At 42.6% G+C, this 18,458-nt stretch overlaps 1 protein-coding gene across 8 annotated transcripts in view; it reads right to left on the reverse strand.

Annotated features, from left to right (window-relative positions):
• RAPGEF4 (Rap guanine nucleotide exchange factor 4) overlaps positions 1–18,458 on the reverse strand; it is a 143,465-nt gene that overhangs the window by 83,150 nt on the left and 41,857 nt on the right. For 5 of the 8 annotated variants that reach the window (XM_068967887.1, XM_068967882.1, XM_068967880.1 and 2 more), the window contains exons 3-6: positions 10,022–10,075; positions 9,600–9,706; positions 5,438–5,559; positions 3,760–3,943 (exon numbers count right to left, since the gene is read on the reverse strand). In XM_068967887.1, coding sequence (XP_068823988.1) covers positions 3,760–3,943; positions 5,438–5,559; positions 9,600–9,706; positions 10,022–10,075 — 467 coding nt within the window. The remainder of the gene's footprint in view (positions 1–3,759; positions 3,944–5,437; positions 5,560–9,599; positions 9,707–10,021; positions 10,076–18,458) is intronic. The other 3 variants (XM_068967885.1, XM_068967886.1, XM_068967881.1) reach the window with 1 other exon arrangement.

The following is an 18,458-nucleotide window of genomic DNA, read 5'->3' on the forward strand; positions in this document are numbered from 1 at the left end:
AGGGCACCCAAGATGATGTATCTTGGGATACTGGTGAAACCTGTACTCTACAGCCAGAGATGGGCTGGAAAAGCCCAAACTTTGTAATGTAACTTTCTCTGAAGGATCTCTGAGTTAGTGCTGTATGGAAAGAAAAGAAATACAGGCTACTCTTTCTAAGGGACACTCATGACATCAGCCCTCAGGCTCTTGCAAGGGTGAATCAAACAATTGGCACAAATATCCCTAGCATGCTGTCTTCCACACAGCCGGCGCTCAGTATGTTTGTGGCATCCAAATCTAATTTGGGAGTGCCTTATCCCCACCAGGTGGCGCTAGTGGCAAAGACCCCTCTTCTGCCAATACTGGAGGCAGAAGAAACATGGGTTCAGTCCCTGGGTCAGCAAGATCCCTTGGAGAAGTGTATGGCAACCTACTCCAGTATTCCTGTCTGGAGAATCCATGGATAGAGGAGCCTGGGGGGCTACAGTCCATGGGGTCGCAGAGTCAGACACAACTGAAGTGACTTAACATGCTGTTAGCACGCACATTTCACGGGATTACAAACTCTCCAAGGGCAGGAACCATTTCACTACTTTCAAAAAACCTCTTTGGTAGATGCTCAAAAATATACATGAATTGAATGGCATTTCTGTCTCCCTTGAAGCAACTGAGAGCTGAGGGAACATCAGAGCTGGGGCATTATGTTCATTTGTTCATTCAATCACTCAGCAAAGGTTTGCTGATAGTCTACTTGGCGTAAGGCAGAGAGCTTGGGATATGCCCTTTTCTAACTTCCACATCAAGTTCAGTTTCCCTCTTCAGATCATGTTCTATTGATGTACACTACATTTTCCTTTGTAGCATGCAATGCAACTGTTATTAAATGATTATTTGCATAACTAGTTGTTAATGGTCTGGCTCCTGCCCTAGACAGAAAGCTTCAGGCTGGGGGTGCGACCCTCTAGTTTAATGCTGCAGCCATTGCAACTAACATAGTACCTAGGACAAAACAGATGTTCAATAAATATTGGTTAAACGACTAAATGAATGAAGTAAAATGAGCTATGCCTTCGCCTTTAAGAAACTCAGTTTACAACAATGTTTCTCAACAGAGGCTTTCTGTTCAGGGCAGCTTCTTATTTGTAGGGTTCTAGGTAATGGAGTGTGTTCAACATCCCTACGTCCTGCTACTGCCCAGCAAATGCCAGCAGTGTGGCAACCAAAACCCCCTCCCACGATTTCTGATGCCTGCCGCTCGGGGCTGGCCTGCATCTGTTTCAGAACCACTGTGTGATATGGGCTTGAAAGAAGGTGGCAGCAAGAAGGGTTGGAGCCAGGACGTGAAGCGGAGGTAAACAAGGGACGGTGAGACACGGACCATAGGGAAGAGGGAAGAGAAGCGTCTAAGGGCAAGAGCACAGTGTAGCATGAGGGCCGTCATCTGAGTTCCCCAAATCCAGGGGATTCTTCTGTCTCTCCACCCCCCACCCCCACTGCCCCACCTCATGGTCCTTCAGGGCTCAGAGAACATCAGTTGCTGGTCAGGTTTCTTGAGTACCACTCATGATGAGATCAGCGAAGCTCTGGCTTTTCTGTTTGGTAATTTTGGATTTTCCAGCAAAATTTTTGTTTGAAGAGAGGGTTTTGAAGCTAAAGGAACTGAGAACCATGGTTGTGGAGTTAAGGATGATGATGCTAATTGGGTCGAGGGAAGGCCTCTGAAATATATGGTGTGCAACTAAGAGAAAGTTGTGACAAAAAATGAGCTATGCTGAAGAGCCTCCTTGCAGCTCAGAGTAAGGGCAAGGAAAAGGGAAGAATCCTGGGGAAAGGGAAGGAGGGTGCAGTGAGAGGCTGTTCGGAGGTGGGGCCCACACCAGGAAGCTGGTCTGAAGGACATGGGAGATGTGTTAAAGTGCAATGCTTTTGTCAAGACCCACTGATAAATGGAGGTTGGCCAAGCCAGTGACTCAGAGTTGACACCCACAGCTGGCTGGCACCAGTTGCCGGGTGGAGTGGGATTTCATTTCCAGCAGAAAAACATAAACCCTGTGTGCAGTGGTTGCAGGACCATGTGCCAAGCCACCCTTTAGTGAGAAGGTTTCCCTGAGGCTAGAACTGAGGCACATGCTTCTTCGTGTGCCCCACAGGGATCGTGGAGTGTCCCAAACAGCTGAGCTTCGAAGAACTGATGCTTTTGAACTGTGGTGCTAGAGAAGACTCTTGTGAGTCCCTTGCCCTGCAAGGAGACCCAAGCAGTCCATCCTAAAGGAAATCAGTCCTGAATATTCATTGGAAGGACTGATGCTGAAGCTCCAATACTTTGGCCACCTGATACAAAGAACTGACTCATTAGAAAAGACCCTGATGCTGGGAAAGATTGAAGGCAGGAGGAAAAGGGGATGACAGAGGATGAGATGGTTGGATGGCATCACTGACTCGATGGACCCGAGATTGAGCAAGCTCCAGGAGTTGGTGACGGACAGGGAAGCCTGGTGTGCTACAGCCCGTAGGGTCACAAAGAGTCAGACACGACTGAGCAACTGACTGAAACAGAGGAAGGGCTCAACAGAGTCTTTCTGGACTGATCTGATTAAACACTTGAGGGTCCTCAACTTTAGCGAGCAGGTTGCTACTGATGCTCAGGTAGGTTTCCACTGAGCTGGATGGGAGGCAGCACCTCACCGAACGAATGGAGGCCCTGAAGAGTTAAGAGAGCAGTGGTGTCCTCTTGTGTCTTTAGGATGAAAACCCTGATTCTAAAAGGTATGTATACCCCTATGTGCATCACAGCACTATTTACAATAGCCAAGACGTGCAGGCAACCTAAATGCCCATCACCAGATAAATGGAGAAAGAGGTGGTACGTATATATTGATACAATGGACTATCACTCAGCCATAAAAAGAATGAAACATAGATGGACCTAGAGATTTTCATACTAAGTGAAGTAAGGCAAGAGACAAATGTTGTATGGTGGCCCTTATATGCTGAATCTAAAAAGTAATACAAATGAATCTATATATAAAACAGCAAGACTCACAGACATAGAAAGCAAATTTATGATTACCAAAGGGGAAAGCGAAGGGGGGGAGGATAAATTAGGAGTTTGGGATTAATAGGTGGAAATTGCTACACATAAAATAGATAAACAACAGAATTAACTCTATAGCACAGGGAACTATAGCCAATATCTTGCAATAACCTATAATGAAAATAATCTGAAAAAATATATAGAACTGCATCACTTTGTTGTGTGCCGGAAACTGACACAATATTGTAAGTCAACTGTACTTCAATTTTTTAAAAAAGAACGTGTCTTCAAGCTAAGGGGAGAAGGCTCTGCATGGGGCAGAAGAATGTGCTGAATGAATGAATGTGGCCTAGGAGAACTGGCATGAAGCCTGCAGTCCTGACATCCTCTGTCCTACTGCATTAGAAAGAAGGGGGCTGCCCCAGTCTGGCACAGAAGCAGAGCAGTTTCTGTTTGTCATGGACCAAAGGTGGTTTAATACGTGGACTCCGTTTTGACATCCTGAGCCAACTGCTAACAGTCTCCAGAGTTTTAACTCATGCAATAAGGGAAATGGAACTATCTGGCTCAAACATAGCAGAACGTAACAGGAGGCAAACACTGCTGCATCGCCCCTCTGTAGCCTCTCCTTTGGCCCTGGGTGAAGTCAGGCCAGGACTTTTGAAGTCAGCCGCATTTCCCTCCGCGCAGGGGCGAGCCTCGCACAGGGCGGCCCTAACGACCAGCTAGGGGCTCTCACTCACGGTTTGCGAAGGACCATCCTCATGTGGGCGTCCGGGCCCATCTGCGACAGCAGCAGCATGGTGTCCTGCAGCTCCTCATCGCACTCCTTCTTTTCCTCCTCCGTAGGCAAAGGGGCGTCCTCGTGCTCATCATCCAGAAATCGATAAAATAAATATTTGTCTTGGAAGTGATGCTCCTGATCCACTACAGGAAACATGGGGGCAAGCGTCAGCTGTGGGCACCTCTGCCTCCCAGCCCGTTTACCAGAAACGAATGATGGTGTCGGGCAAGACGGCCAAGTGGCAGCAAGGCGGTGGGACTCCTCACCCTTTTCCCGTGGCCTCGCCCAGGGCGGTGCAGCTGGAAGAGGGGACCTCCGGGTTGCAGTCATGTACCTCACAGCTCTCTCTGACTCGCCCATCTCCTGAGCTGCCCTGGGACTCTCCTATGAGAACCAGCCAACTTCCCCGAGATGAGCCCTCTGACCAGTGAAATTGCCTTGATGACATTTTCTAGTGTGTGGGTTACACATCCCAAAGAGGAAAATGACCAACTGCCAGATCATGCTCTATAGCAGTTTTGTCAAAGTACAGACTTAAAAAAACCTGACTTTATCAGCATCATGATTTTTTTTTCTTTTTATATGTACTGTTTATAACCATGTCTGTCTGCACTTTAAAAATTAAAATAAAATTGTCTGAGCAAAGCTGACAAGACCAACCATCTAGGTCATATACCCCTAGTATCTAATAATAATTTCCTTTTAGTTCAAGTTTTAAAGAGTTTTTTTAAAAAAATCATATTGCCTTTAAACCAGAAGATTTAGATCTCTGAAAGCCAAAGGCATGAACTTGGTTTATAATCTGTCATCTATGTGTCTTAAAGTTTTAAGCCCCTTTTCAGGAGGGAGCATCAACACCATCCAAAGATAAGGAGTGATAGATCCTTGCTGCTCAAAATATGAATCAGCATCATCTGGGAGCTTGTTGCAAATGCAGACGCTCTGAATCAGAGTCTGCATTTTAACAAGAGTGCCAGGTGTTCTGCATACACAGTAAAGTCTGTGAAACCCTGGCAAGACCATCATTATATTCCCAGGTATTAAAGGAAAGATTTTAGTAGTTTGTCTGTTTGGAAAAGTGATCGTTAAACAAATGGCATGAAGAGTTAAACCACAGTCCCACTCCTGTCCTGAACTGTTACTCTGCTTAGATATCAGGGGCTACAACCACAGAGCACGCATGATTTTACCTACGGCCATTGCGTGGGTACACAAATTGGCTCTCCCAGAAAACGCAGGTTCTGAATTCATTACTCTCATGTCATCAGCCGGGCCACACACTTCATTGCTCTCATTTGGCCGCTGCATCAGGATTGCTGTGCGATGCTCAGAGTATAATCACGCTATCAATGAACCGTGAATGCAAACTAATAAACATAATTGGAACTGATGCACTCGGGTTGCAATTTCATTTTCCCTTCATACGTTCTCCCAAGTTAGGAAGGTACAGTGGTGGAACACTGCAATCAACGGCATCCATTCGCTGCATTTGTATTGCTAAATGAAGATGCCAGCTCTGCGGGTCCCTAAAGAGATCATAATTCTTTCTGGCCCATGTGGGAGTGCGGCCACAACCAGCCCAGGGAAACACGCTGAGCGTTTCTTGAGGGTTTTCCAGGGACTGCGTGGCAACTTACCATGGTTGAGAACGCTGTCTTCTACCAGGACTTGCCACATGCCCACAGCCTGCATTCGGGAGTGAACACACGGAGTCTGCTGCAGCATCCAGTCCACCAGCTCGGTCCCCACACAGCACTGTCTGAAGAGTGGCGGGACACAAAGGAGGGGAGGTCACCCACTCGCAGATGAAGGATGGGAGACGGCTTCTGAGAGGAGCCCCTCCTGAAGGGCGGGGTGCCCTTCTACCCTTTGGCAAACAAAGCCCCACATGATACGGCCACAGGTTCTCAAACTATTGTACAAACCAATAAGACCACTCAACTCACAGGCAACCTTCTAGGCAAGGCGGGCTAAACATCGAAAGAGCGTCATAAGTTGCAGCCCCAGGGGAGACAGAAGGGTTGCTAGGCAAGAAGCATGATCTGGCAAGTGAATCCCAGGGCCAGAAACTCTAAAGCTGGGCCCAGAAAATTTCAGGGTCAAATGAAGTGTTAGTCTGTCTGTCGTGTCTAACTCTTTTCGACCCTATGAGCTGTACCTTGCCAGGCTCCTCTGAGGATGGAATTCTCCAGGGAAGAATACTGGAGTGGGTAGTCATTCCCTCCTTCAGGGGATGGTCCCGACCCAGGGATTGAACTTGGGTCTACTGTACTGCAGGCAGATTCTTTACCGTCTGAGCCACCAGGGAAGTCAAATGAAGGCAAAGCATAATTCTGACTTCTTTCCCCTGAGCTTTGTGAGGAATGAGTTAAGGTTTGTGAGGCCCTAGGAGGTGCTCTGTGACAGGCTCTGGATAAGTGTAAAATTATATACCACTTTCTATTTTCAAGTAATACTACTGAGCTTCCTCAGAGGGGTGTTGGAAGAAACAAGCAATTAGTGATGCAAATCTCTTTGAAAAAAAAGGTCGATGTAATGAACATCAGCACTTCGACAGAGCCTGTCATCTGAAGAGCTCCAAATGCTTTCTGTACAGGCACATACTCATCACTATGACGCCCCTCGGGGGTCAGGTGGTCAGGATGGGCAAACTATTAATATGTGCATTAGTTAGGAAGCACAGAACCACACACATACACACATGTTTGGAAAACTTCTGTGGGGAGAGGAGTGTTTGTGGCATGACTATTCAGTGGAGGAAATGGGAGGACGTCATCTGAGGGAGGAACCCTAAGGGACAGAAGCAGCTGGCTGCCCACAGCTGGATCTAGGTCACTGGTGGCCCCACCTCCTGTGCGGAGGATGCCGCCGTCTTTGAGGCACTGAGGCTGGTTGCAGCCCAGGGAGTTCCTCTCTAGTTGAACTGGAGGGGATTCCTGGTGCTGGTCCATTCTAGGAAGGGCGTAGCCTGGGAGGAGTCATGAGATGCAGCACCAGGTCTGCTACGTATTAGCTGCATGACTGTCTATATCATTTCAAATTTCTGGTTCTTAATTTTTTTTTTTTTTCATCTATAAAAGAAAAGGGGAGGAAAAGATGGCCTCGAAGGCCATGTCCATTTCGAAGATTCTAGGAACTCAGAAATCTATCAGAGATCCTGGGATGTTCTAATTTGGATCTGACCCACCACCCAAGGAAGGTGTCCTGTGAAGGCTATTAGATGTCCAGGACTGCTCTGATTACAGACTATTACACATCAGACCCTCAATGGGCAAAGAGGCACCTAGTTACTCTTCGTCCTGAACTAAATGTATGATCTGTCGTGTTCCTCTTCTAATTTGAGAATTTATTAATGAAAAAAGTCATGTAAAAGTATAAAAAAAATCAATTTAATGTGGCTTTTAAGTCAATGATTACTTTTACTAAAAAAAGCACACGGAATTGAGATGATCCTAGGGCTTTGGGGCCCTGGGACAGGGTATAAGGATCTTGTAGTCAGAACAAAGACACACGGTTGTGCCACTTGTAGCTGAGGAATCATGGGTTTCCTCTCGATTAATGACATTTAGTTATTTTAATATTCACAGCTGACCTCTGGTGTGATGATCACTGGGGATGACACTGCATCTGGGGAGACTTCGACCCCTAATGCTGCTGTAATGATAGAAGTGGGGAGAAGCAGGAGTGGGGGAGGGGATGAAACTGGAACCAAGATCTGGGGCCAGGCACTCAAAATGTCCTGCAGGAAAAAGAAACCATGCCTCATGGGTCATTATCAACAGGTCATTAATTTTCATCATAGGGTGTGGAATAGACTTAACACCTATGTTTCAGGGGTTTAAAATCTAACTACTATGCAGCAAGAAAGAGATTATGGTTTCTGACTTCTAGTTTCCAATATTTGTCACCAAAGATGACATCTTTAATGGAATTTCCCTAGCGCAAGTCAACACTTGGGAAACCATAATCACATTTCAAATTAAGGAAAATAAATTAAAAAGTAAAAGGTCCTTCAGCTGTATGAGACTTTGAGAGTCACTTGATTAGTTAAAGAGGTTGAGCTCTCTCCCTGAGGCCATAGATAGGTGTTTTAACCTCTATTTCCCTCAAAATTATAGTGGTGTGTAGGAACTATAGACTTAAAAAAAAAAAGGATGAACTTCCAGAGTTGAAGGGAAAGGCTTCCAAATGTAATCATCCAAAATGGTAGCGGGTAAATATTCATATTATAAGGGCAAGAGGAGCAATCTGTCCTTAGAGACGGAACATGTCCCAAGAGGAACATGCAACTGATTAAAATGTTTCTCAAATCCCATCAAATAGAATTCCAGCATTCTATTAAGAAGAGGCCATTCTAAATGTAACAAATAGGGCTTTCCCTAGTGGTCCAGCAGGGAAGACTCTGCGCTTCCAATGCAGTGGGCGTGGGTTCAGTCCCTGGTTGGGGAACTAAGATGCTACATGCCTGGCAGCGCGGCCAACAAATTAAAAAAAAAATAAGTGTAACAAATCGTTTTGGTCTTATAAACATATTCATGACAAATGCAAGCAGAAGAGTGTTAGTTTGCATGGAAAGCAGAAAAAGTGATCCTAAGAGGAAGAATTTGGTATTCATTTCCAGCTTGGGAAGAGACTGGATTTTGAGGCAATATACTCACTGTAGGGTGAGTCAGGAATAATTTTATAGGTTCTAGCATGGTTGACAATCGCTAGAAAGATATATATCCTTTGTGGTAACTTTAAAATTTGTATTCTAGCTTTTCACTGTCTTATGAATTTGGTTCATGTGAATCAAATAGGTTTTGACTCACGCTAAGTCTAATGGGTTCTGAGATCATGTCTAGGCTAAATGAGAAAGAGGGCCCTACGACTGCTGAAAGAGGACTATGAGTCTGAATCATAGGTGCAGGGAGAGAGAGTGAAGGCTTATGTGCCATAAACAGGCCATTCTAGTTCCTGAATCCTTTTTGAATTGATAAAATCAAGTTAAAGGTGAGACATGAATCCTTCATTGACGCACTATGGTTCAGCCATCTCAGAAGGTCAACTAAATCACATGGCCCCAGTCTTTATCATTTCTTAACTCCAGTGGCAGCCATAATGAGTCTTTATTCTGTACGATTAGAGGTGTGAAAGAGTTGACTATCTTACTATATCCATACTACAATGAAATCCTACATTAGAAAGTAAATTACGTATAAGGGCATTTTGTATTATTTTCCCTCCTGTATCCTTAGGGTTTGAAACACAATAATGCTTGATGCCCAGTAGGTACTTAACAAATGTGTAGAATGAATGAAAGAAACTTAGAAGTCAATCAACCTTGGTTTAAATCCTGGCTCTGCCACTCACTAGATTTGTGACTTGATCAAGGAAAACTATTTAATCTCTCTGAGTCTCAGAGTCATCATCTGAAAAATGGCCCTGTATCTACCCTATAGGCTGTGATGAGGATGAAATGAGATAATGTATGGAGAGTGGTCTTTCTTGTTCAGGGCTTCAAGTATAAACGAACACTCAGTAAATGTTAGTTGAATCTCATCTAAATCTAGTAGTTTTCCTAAATATACTGGCAAACAGAAATAAAAGTTTTCTTTTCGTTGTTCACATTTAAACCGATGTCTAAGCAAATTAGTTTAGGAGTAATTCCTGGGAATATCAAGGCTAATTAGAGTTAAGCGAGGATCCAAGGTAAGCTCAGAAATTCTAAAACCTGGAGGATTATAAAACATGCTGCCTGTAGATGGAAAACAGGGAAACGTAAGTTTGTTGTAATTTCACTATTCATATCACACATACCTGTATGTCTTTAGGTGGTATTTTCTATCTCTTATCATGTGAGGTGCTCGAGAGAGAATGGCGTTTCGTAAAATTTTTCCAGCCCTGAGGATCTTCTCTGAAGGAACCTGAATTTTCATCAAGTGAGAGGAGGGGGAAAAAAAGGAGGAGAGATTATAGATGGAAAACAAACGAGATAAATCTTTAAATCACTTTTCAATCTGACTCTGTGCTTGAAAAATACAATTCATTCACACATATGCATTGTTCACTTGTGTGACATGTCACTGTTTTATACTGAGAACTGAGACACACTGATATGTATTGTTTCTAGAAAGTGTATTTGTAGTTTCCTGATGTGCTGCTCTGATATATGGACCACTTCTCATAGTTACTTAAGAAACTAGCTCTGATGGCTCATCAACCCACCTACATCCCATTACCTTGGTAATGGTGTTAGCAGGACGAAGAGGAACGTGAGGTTCAATGAGAGGTGTCTGAAAAATAAAATGTTAAGGCAAAAGAAAATTAAACAAAAGTTCACTAAAGAAAATTATGGGTTGGGGATAATAAGAAACATCTATTTTTATAAAACTCAAAATAGAATTAAAAAAAGAGATAAAATCTGCCTAAAGAACTTGAATGCACAGGCATTCAAAGGGCAAGGTTAGACCACTCTATTTGCCAAAATTTAAATATAAATTATTAAAAATGAAAAAAACCAAACAGGAATGATTAGATGTTTGTAGGCTTAATGAGAAGGGAGTCAAGATCTACTCAAAGCATAACAAACATCAGGGCAGAAGAAAAAGCAAAACAAGATAAACATGAAAAGAGATTAAAATGATCTATCTCAGAGGACAGGGAGATAGGATTGTTTAAGAATGGAAATGAGTGATTTCATCCTCTCTCATGCAGTTAAGATTCTTTTCCTGAAATCTGTATTTTTAGAAAGTTTTAATTTTTAAATGATGCTTCTTGATGGTTTAACACACCCACATTCCTTGAACCCACTGGGGCAGCTAGACTACCATCTCTTCCATTTGCAAAATGGTATACAAAGTTTTCAGGTTCTGTGACTGTCAGAACAGCTCTAGGATTTAGAGAAAGCGCTTATAATTATTCACATTTCTTCAGATGAAGGGGCTGAATTGAAATTCCAGGGAAATGACTTGCTATACAGCTACACAGCTGAGTCCCCTAGTCCTGCTTAATCTTCTTTGCTCTGTTTTTCTGAAATATCTGGTAATGGCATTTCCAAACAGAGGAGAAAGACACATTCCATCAAAGACTGGTAGAACCATCAATACAATGCTGTTTATGCTACTTCCAAAAGGTCAGAGAAGACAGCAGATTTACGTACAAGATTATTGTGGGCAGAATAATAGCCCTCGATGATGTTCATGTCCTTATCCTCGGAACCTATGAATATATTAGATTACATGGCAAAAGGGACTCTGTGGATATGATTAAGTTAAGGCTCAAAATAAGATTATCCTGATGTTTCTAGGTAGGTCCAATGTAATTGTAAGGTCCTTAAAAGATGGACAAGGGAGGCAGAAGAGTTAGAACCGGAGAGATAATAGGGGGAGTAGGCTCAGCCTGATTTTGCTGGCTCTGCTGGTGGAGGTGGCCACGGGCCAAGGAACAAGGGCAACCTCTGGAACATGGAAAAGGCAAAACAATGTATAATCATGAGCCTCCTCTGGAGGCTGCAGAAGGAATGGGCCTGGTTTTAGCCCAGACACTAATTTCAGACTTCTAAACTATAGCACCATAAGGTTACTCATTTCTGTTTTTTTAAGCTTGTGGCAATTTGTTACAGCAGCCATAGAAAAATAACAGATTATTATACTTTACACTAATCACCCTTACTTTTTGCAAATAGAAGCCATTACACTGAAAATAAATTAGTAGGTTTTTCTTTTGTCCCAATTAAAAAATATAATCAATGGGGAAAATAAAAATCAATATTAATTTTAAATATGTACATAAACATATTCATGTCATGCATGTATAAACAGACACCTTTTTTTATCAACAGTAAATTCCAAATGAGCTGCTGCTTTTAATATTACAACAGAATTAAGAAAAAAAGGGAAAAGAATCCTATGTTTTAAGATAACCATAGATGAGAAAGAAAGATTTGTTTACAATGAAATTACTCTGAATTTAAACATTTTCATCACCTTGCTGGCATCTAGTAGACATTCTTTCCCTCTTGAAATCACTAGAGAACAAATGTCAAACAATGTTATAGTATTTTAGCAGCATTCTGTTTGCAACCAGCATAGACCAAGGAATGTCAATCTGGTCCAATTCAACAGCAGCTTTGAACAGAGCCGACTTTGTTCTGACATAGCCCACAGTCTTTTATGGAAGACCTTTCATAGGAAAGGGATCATGAGCTCAGAGTCCTGTGTTTGTACCACCTCCTCAAAAAAGACAGGAGAGAATTCTGTGATGCCAAATCACCTGGAAACATGTTCAAAAGTGGGAGACCAGCATGTATAAGGGCCCTGGAAATGTGTGCAATCAAAACTCTTGATTATTTCTGAGCTGTGAGTTTCCAGTATTCCTGTATCTTGTCTCTTTACATTACATAGGTTGGTATATGTCTAGGTTATACGTGCCTGGTTATATACCCAGACTGTAGAAGCCTCTGGTTTTTCTTGAAATAGCAGAAACCCATTTCTTCCTCCTGTCTTGAAAGAGAAGTGCAGGTATATGTGGTCTAGAGTAGACAGGTATAGGATAAGCTTCTTTTCTATGGGGCAAAAAAAATCCATTTTTTCTTTGCAGTGGTCTTTGAGAGGCTGGCTGAGCCAGAGGTCAAGAAGATGCCCATGCTCGAGAGTTAATGATGAGTGTTTATTCTTTGGTAGGCACTATGAAACATTATTTGAAGACTGCATCTTTTTGTTTCTATAGAAATGACTACATATCAACAAAATGCTAGCAAGTAGTCCCTAGGTAATCTTTTTGTTAGGACAGTTCCCTTTTTGCTTTCCTGGAACTCTGAAAAGAAACTACTACCAAAGCTGGGGAAACATCGGACTTCAACCAATATTGTTCCTTTGATTTGCAACTTCTAACAGGGCAAAACATACACAAGATTTCCTTTTAGCAAGCTAATCTTCGTGCCAGTTCCAGGACCAAGAGGCTGTTTAATCTGTTGAAAGGCAGCTTTCTCAGAACCCTCCCTGGTTCAGAGGTTTCAGGTTTGGAGGCAACATAATGAATAGATGCTTTGAGAAGGGGAATAGTCTCTTTATTTGAATTAAGCCTCCAAGGAACAAATGCAGCATGAAAGCAGAGAAAGTTTTATTTGGGTGGTAGGGGCAGATAAAAACTCGTTTTTGAAAGGGACTCTGTATTCACTTAGGCAAGCCTCTAGGTCCTAAGAGCTATGTTGGTGCCTAGCAGCTGTGTGCTGTGAGGTAGGGGGCATTTGTGACAGGTAGGCTGGGTCCCTGGGGCACAAGGTCACTGCCAATGCCTGTTCAGGAGTCCCTTACACAGTGACTGTGACTTTATTGCTTTTGTATCTGCGTACTTGTTTCCTTGTTAGTTTCCCTTCACTTTCAAGTAAAGTTTTTATTTTTGAGAATTTCACTTTTGTGTGCGTGCTAAGTCTCTTCAGTCATGTCCGACTTTGTGACCCTATGGACTGTAGCCCGCCAGGCTCCTCTGTCCATGGGATTCTTCAGGCACGAATGCTGGAGTGGGCTGCCATGCCCTCCTCTAGGGGATATCCCTGACCCAGGGATGGAACCTGGAATCTCTTACATCTACTTGAATTGGCAGGTGGGTTCTATAGCACTGGGAAGCCCTCACTTTAGCTGAGCTTTAGCAAAATGAGGACAGGAATTTCAGTTTATAAATGATGAAGGACAACAGGAGAGGGAATGAAGTAGGAATGTGGAGATTAGTGAGAATCCAAACAAGAAAAGCAGCCCCTTGACACAGGATCAAGGATTTCCTGTGTCAGCCTTTTACATGGGTTATCTTCTTATTATACCCATATTTTATTGACAGAATGAAGGCCAGCAACATAATGGGCCTGAGCTCACACAGCTAACACCTGGAAGAGCTGGGAGGTGAATCCATGTCAGTTTTATCGCAGTGTCTATGCTGCAGGAACCCACGCCACCTGCTCTTTCCTCCTACAGACATCATGGCTCACACTGTGGGAGAGATAATATTCTGTTGAATTAAAGTTCACTGAGAAAAATGCTTCTACGCCCTTCTTGGTTGTCAGGAGTCAGACTCAATCTTATGTATTTTCAGAAATGAGTGTTCACAACGTCCTACTGAGATGACACGTTAGCATCATGTACCATGCTTGGTCTGAACTGACTTTTTAAAAAGCAACTTTGTGAAAATGAAACATTTGGCATCTAGGAACTGCCCTTCTAGGGCTGAGACAAATATATAAGGAACACAGGTAGCAGTCAAAGTCCAAGCAGGTAAACGGAGAGCAGTCTATTTCTGTGGAGGGAATTTAACCCTAGGAACTAGCTTCACAGGTGGTGGAAGAGCTAAGAAGCTAAAGAGACGATGAGGAAGTCACCCGGATGCTAGCCAAGCAGGTAGCCCTCAGGAGTGGGGACAGAAGGAGGAGTAAGCATTACTAGAGCCAAAGTCAGATGTCTGGTGGGAGCTGGATCTCCGAGGGTCATCCCTTCCTAGAGCACCAGGCACACGAGCTCAAGACTGTCCCGCATTCAATCTCCCTCTAACCATAAACCAGAGAAATAAGGGAAAGAATTTCATTTTATAAATGATTAAACAGAAGAGAGAAAGGAGGAGCCTGTTGAGAAGATAAAAGCTAGAGAACCAAGCCTAAAGGCAAAACCAAGGACCTGTAGAGGTCAGCCTCCCTGTGATGCACAATGGAGCATAGAGAGGGCAAAGTACTGCTTAGAGGACAAACAGCCCAGGACCCCCACAGAGGGTGTTTGCTGTGACCACAGAGTGGGCGTAGGGCTGCCCCCTGTTCCACTCCAGCTCTCTCACCCTCTCTTACTCCATGTATTCCCAGCCACACTTCCTGTTGGGCTCCGGCAAGGAAGTTGGACAGTGGGTAGCACAGAGCGGACCTTCACTGATGCTTCCTGGGCTGGTTCCCAGCACTGCTCTATAGTTTGATTTAAAGCCAGAAAATGTATATCACAAATGAACCCTAGAAGAAACAGACCCCCTCTCCCATTAAATGTCATACATTTTAATACATCAATCATGTTCTGAGGACAAAAATTCTTCCTCCCTACCTGAGTATGAAAGAATCTGAATTGGGCTGTGAAAACATGATCCTCAAAAGCTAGGCAGAGAGGACAGATAAAGGCAGAGGTATTCAGCTTTCTCTCTGTTTTCCTTGGCTTTCTCCCCTGAAGACGTCCCTCAGGAGTGACCGTAATTGGTTTTCGTTTGTTTCTGGAGAGGAGATGCATTCTAGTGCTTTTTATTATGTTTATATTACTACTGAAAAGGAGAGGCAGTAAGGGAAAATATTCCTTTTGGCACCAGAGCCAATTCAGAAATACTAATCAGGTGATGAAAATACGAATTTAGCCTCTATTACAAGATGCACAATAACTCCCCAGTAGATCATAATGAGGTATAAGGCACTGGAATAGGCCTCATGAAAAACCACATTCAGGCCCTTTTCAAAGGGTGTAATTCTTTTTACTCCAGTATTTGCTCATAGAAGCCTTTTGCAAGGCACAGCATTTTAAGCCAAGAGATAAGAATAACAAGGTAGATTGGGACACAAAGCTCATGGCAGAACTCTGGCAACCCAGCGTAATAAAAAGTCATATAAGCCCACATCCAATTCACGTATTTAATGAAGGCATATTGTGTGCAGAGCAATGTGCTCGGCTAAAGGACAGACTCTGATAAAGTACCTGGTCTAAATGTGCCCTAGATCTTTGGGGGAAAGTAGAACTTTTTATGAGTTAAACAATTATTGAGAATCTGAGTCAATGAATAAATGGATTTTAAATTCATCTCTTCTCAGTTCAGGTGAGAAAATCTTTAGGAAGTAAGAAGAAACATATTTAATTTTTTTTAGTGAAAATGATATGCTTTTTAGGAGTTACATTCCTTTATTTTGGCATTATGGGAAAATACAACTGAAGTCTTAGAAATTTAGGTCTCTAAATTGCAGCGAGATACTCTATGACCCACCTCCTAGATTAATGGAAATAAAAACAAAAATAAACAAGTGGGACCTAATAAAACTTAAAAGTTTTTGCACAGCAAAGGAAATTATAAACAAGATGAAAAGACAACCCTCAGAATGGTCTCCCATTTTCTCAGTTATTTTCTCAAATAATTGCAAATGAAGCAACTGACAAAGGGTTAATCTCAAAATATGTAAGACACTCATATAGCTCAATATCAGAAAAAAATCTAATCAAAATAGGCAGAAGACCTAAACAGACTTTCCTCCAAAGAAAACATACAGATGGCCAATAGCCATATGAAAAGATGCTCAACATGTTCACTATTACAGAAATGGAAATCAAAACTACAATGAGGTATCACCTCACACCAATCAGAACTACCATCATCAAAAAATCATAAAAAATAATAAAAGCTGGAGGGGACATAGAGAAAAAGGAACCCTCCTGCTCTGTTGGTGGGAACGTAAATGGTAATAGCCATTATGGAAAACAGTGTGGAGATTCCTTACAAACCTAGGAATAAATATATCACATGAGCCAGCAGTCCCGTTACTGGGCATATACCCTGAGAAAAATCACAGCTCTAAAAGGGACATGTACCACAATAGTCATCACAGCAATATTTACCATAGCCAAGACAGGGAAGCAACCTGGAGATCCATTGACAGATGAAGGCATAGGAAAGTGCGGTACGTTTATACAGTGGAATATTACTCAGCCATAAAAAGGAACAAATTTGAGTCAGTTGTCGTGAGGCAGATGAACCTACAGCCTCTTGTACAGAGTAAAGTCAGCCAGAAAGAGAAAAACAAGTATCGTACATTACTGCATACATATGGAATCTAGAAAAGCGGTGCTCATGAACCTAGTCAAGAATGGACTTGGAGACAGAGTAGGGGAAGGTGAGGATGGGACAAACTGAGAAAGTTGCACTGACATATATACACTCTCATGTGTAAAATCAGGCTTCCCTAGTAGCTCAGAAGGTAAAGAGTCTGCCTGCAATGCAGGAGATCTGAGTTTGATCCCTGGGTCAGGAAGATTCCCTGGAGAACAGAAGAGCTACCCACTCCAGTATTCTTGCCTGGAGAATCCCATGGACAGAGGAGCCTAGCAGGCTACAGTCTATGGGGTCACAAAGAGTTGGGTACAACTGAGCGATGAACACTTTCACATGTGTTAAATAGTTAGAAGGAAGATGCTAAATAACACAGCAGCCCAGCCTGGTGCTCTCTGATGACCTAGAGCTGGGGGACGTGGAGAGGAGAGGGAAGCTCAGGAAAGAAGGGATATATATAATTATGACTAAATATAATTGTCGTACGGCAGAAACGAACACAAAATTGTAAAGCAATTTTTGACCAATTGAAAATAAATAAAAAAGGAATGTATGTCTCACAATAATTATGATGAGTACCATTTTTTGGTTGACCAGATGAAATTAAAAGAACTAAATCAGACTCATACCGATGTCATCACTCTGAAATAACTTTGGCATCTATCAGTGGGTTTTGTTGTTTTTTGATTGTTGTTGTTTTTAAGTTTTTCCTAATTCAAAATTGACTTGTAGATTTCCAGTTTCAGCTTCAACTTGTAAAAACCGTCACTTCTGCTGTTACAAGAAAAAGCTGAACAAGTAAAAATAACAACTTCTCTCAGGTTTATCAGAGAACTGACTGTCAAGAAAACTGTCACCCTGAAATCTGGCAAAATAGGAGAATCCAGTCATGGCTGACATTCGTCTGCCTGGATTGGGAGCCACATACAAGTAGGAATACTTAAACAGTGTTAAATTAATTAAACCAGGAGGCTACTAGATTGACGTGGTTCTAATGCTTCGAGGCCTGTGTAAGCAAACCAAAATCTCAGCGTGTAACTGCCTCAGGGTTCTAAGGCTGAAACTCAAGGACAACCAACCACAGCCAAGCAGGCTTTACACTTGGCCAATCAGTAATTTCCTAATTTTGCCTTCCTTTTCTCTATAAAATTACTCCTCAAGCTTCCACTGGTGGAGTGCTCCTAACCACTTCCAGTTTGGTGATGCCAGATTTGAATCAATTTTTGCTCAAATTAACTCTTAACATTTTTATTATGCCTCAGTTTATCTTTTAATTATGGTAACTTTAATGAAACTAGATGGAGGTTGAATGAGGAGTAGCTTGAGACTGAGAAACTTCTGGGGGGTGATCTTAGGTGGGGCCCACAAGTTTGTGGGTTTTACCCTTAAGAACACCACAAGGGTCTTATGGTGACAATTCTCATGACTCTGGCAGGGGGAGGAGAAGAGTGAGCATTATGATATATATCCAAATAAATAGAACATAGCCAAGCCTACTCTCCAAGGACTTTGAGAGTTTTATCCTACCTGGGGAAAGGGCATTTCTTTGTCTCTAGCCTCCTCCAGCCTTTCTGTCTCACCTAAGGGAAGAAAAAGCAGCTAAGAAACAGTTGTGAAAGTCCCATTGCAGGGACACAGGTCTACCAAATGACTGAGATTTAACCATAAGATTATAAGACTGCCCTTCCCATAAGTGCCCCTCACCATGCCAATATAACACAGTGGATTACAGCTGAAAGAGATTTCTATCCAGACTCTATCTCAGGAGGAGATCTTAGGGAAGCCCGAACATAGCAGAGAACACTTAAACAAGGACATTAGAGGAATCAGAAGACTCTGGAATCTATATAG

The sequence above is a fragment of the Capricornis sumatraensis genome, chromosome 3 (assembly GCF_032405125.1).
Source record: "Capricornis sumatraensis isolate serow.1 chromosome 3, serow.2, whole genome shotgun sequence".
In the NCBI taxonomy this organism is placed as follows: Eukaryota; Metazoa; Chordata; class Mammalia; order Artiodactyla; family Bovidae; genus Capricornis; species Capricornis sumatraensis.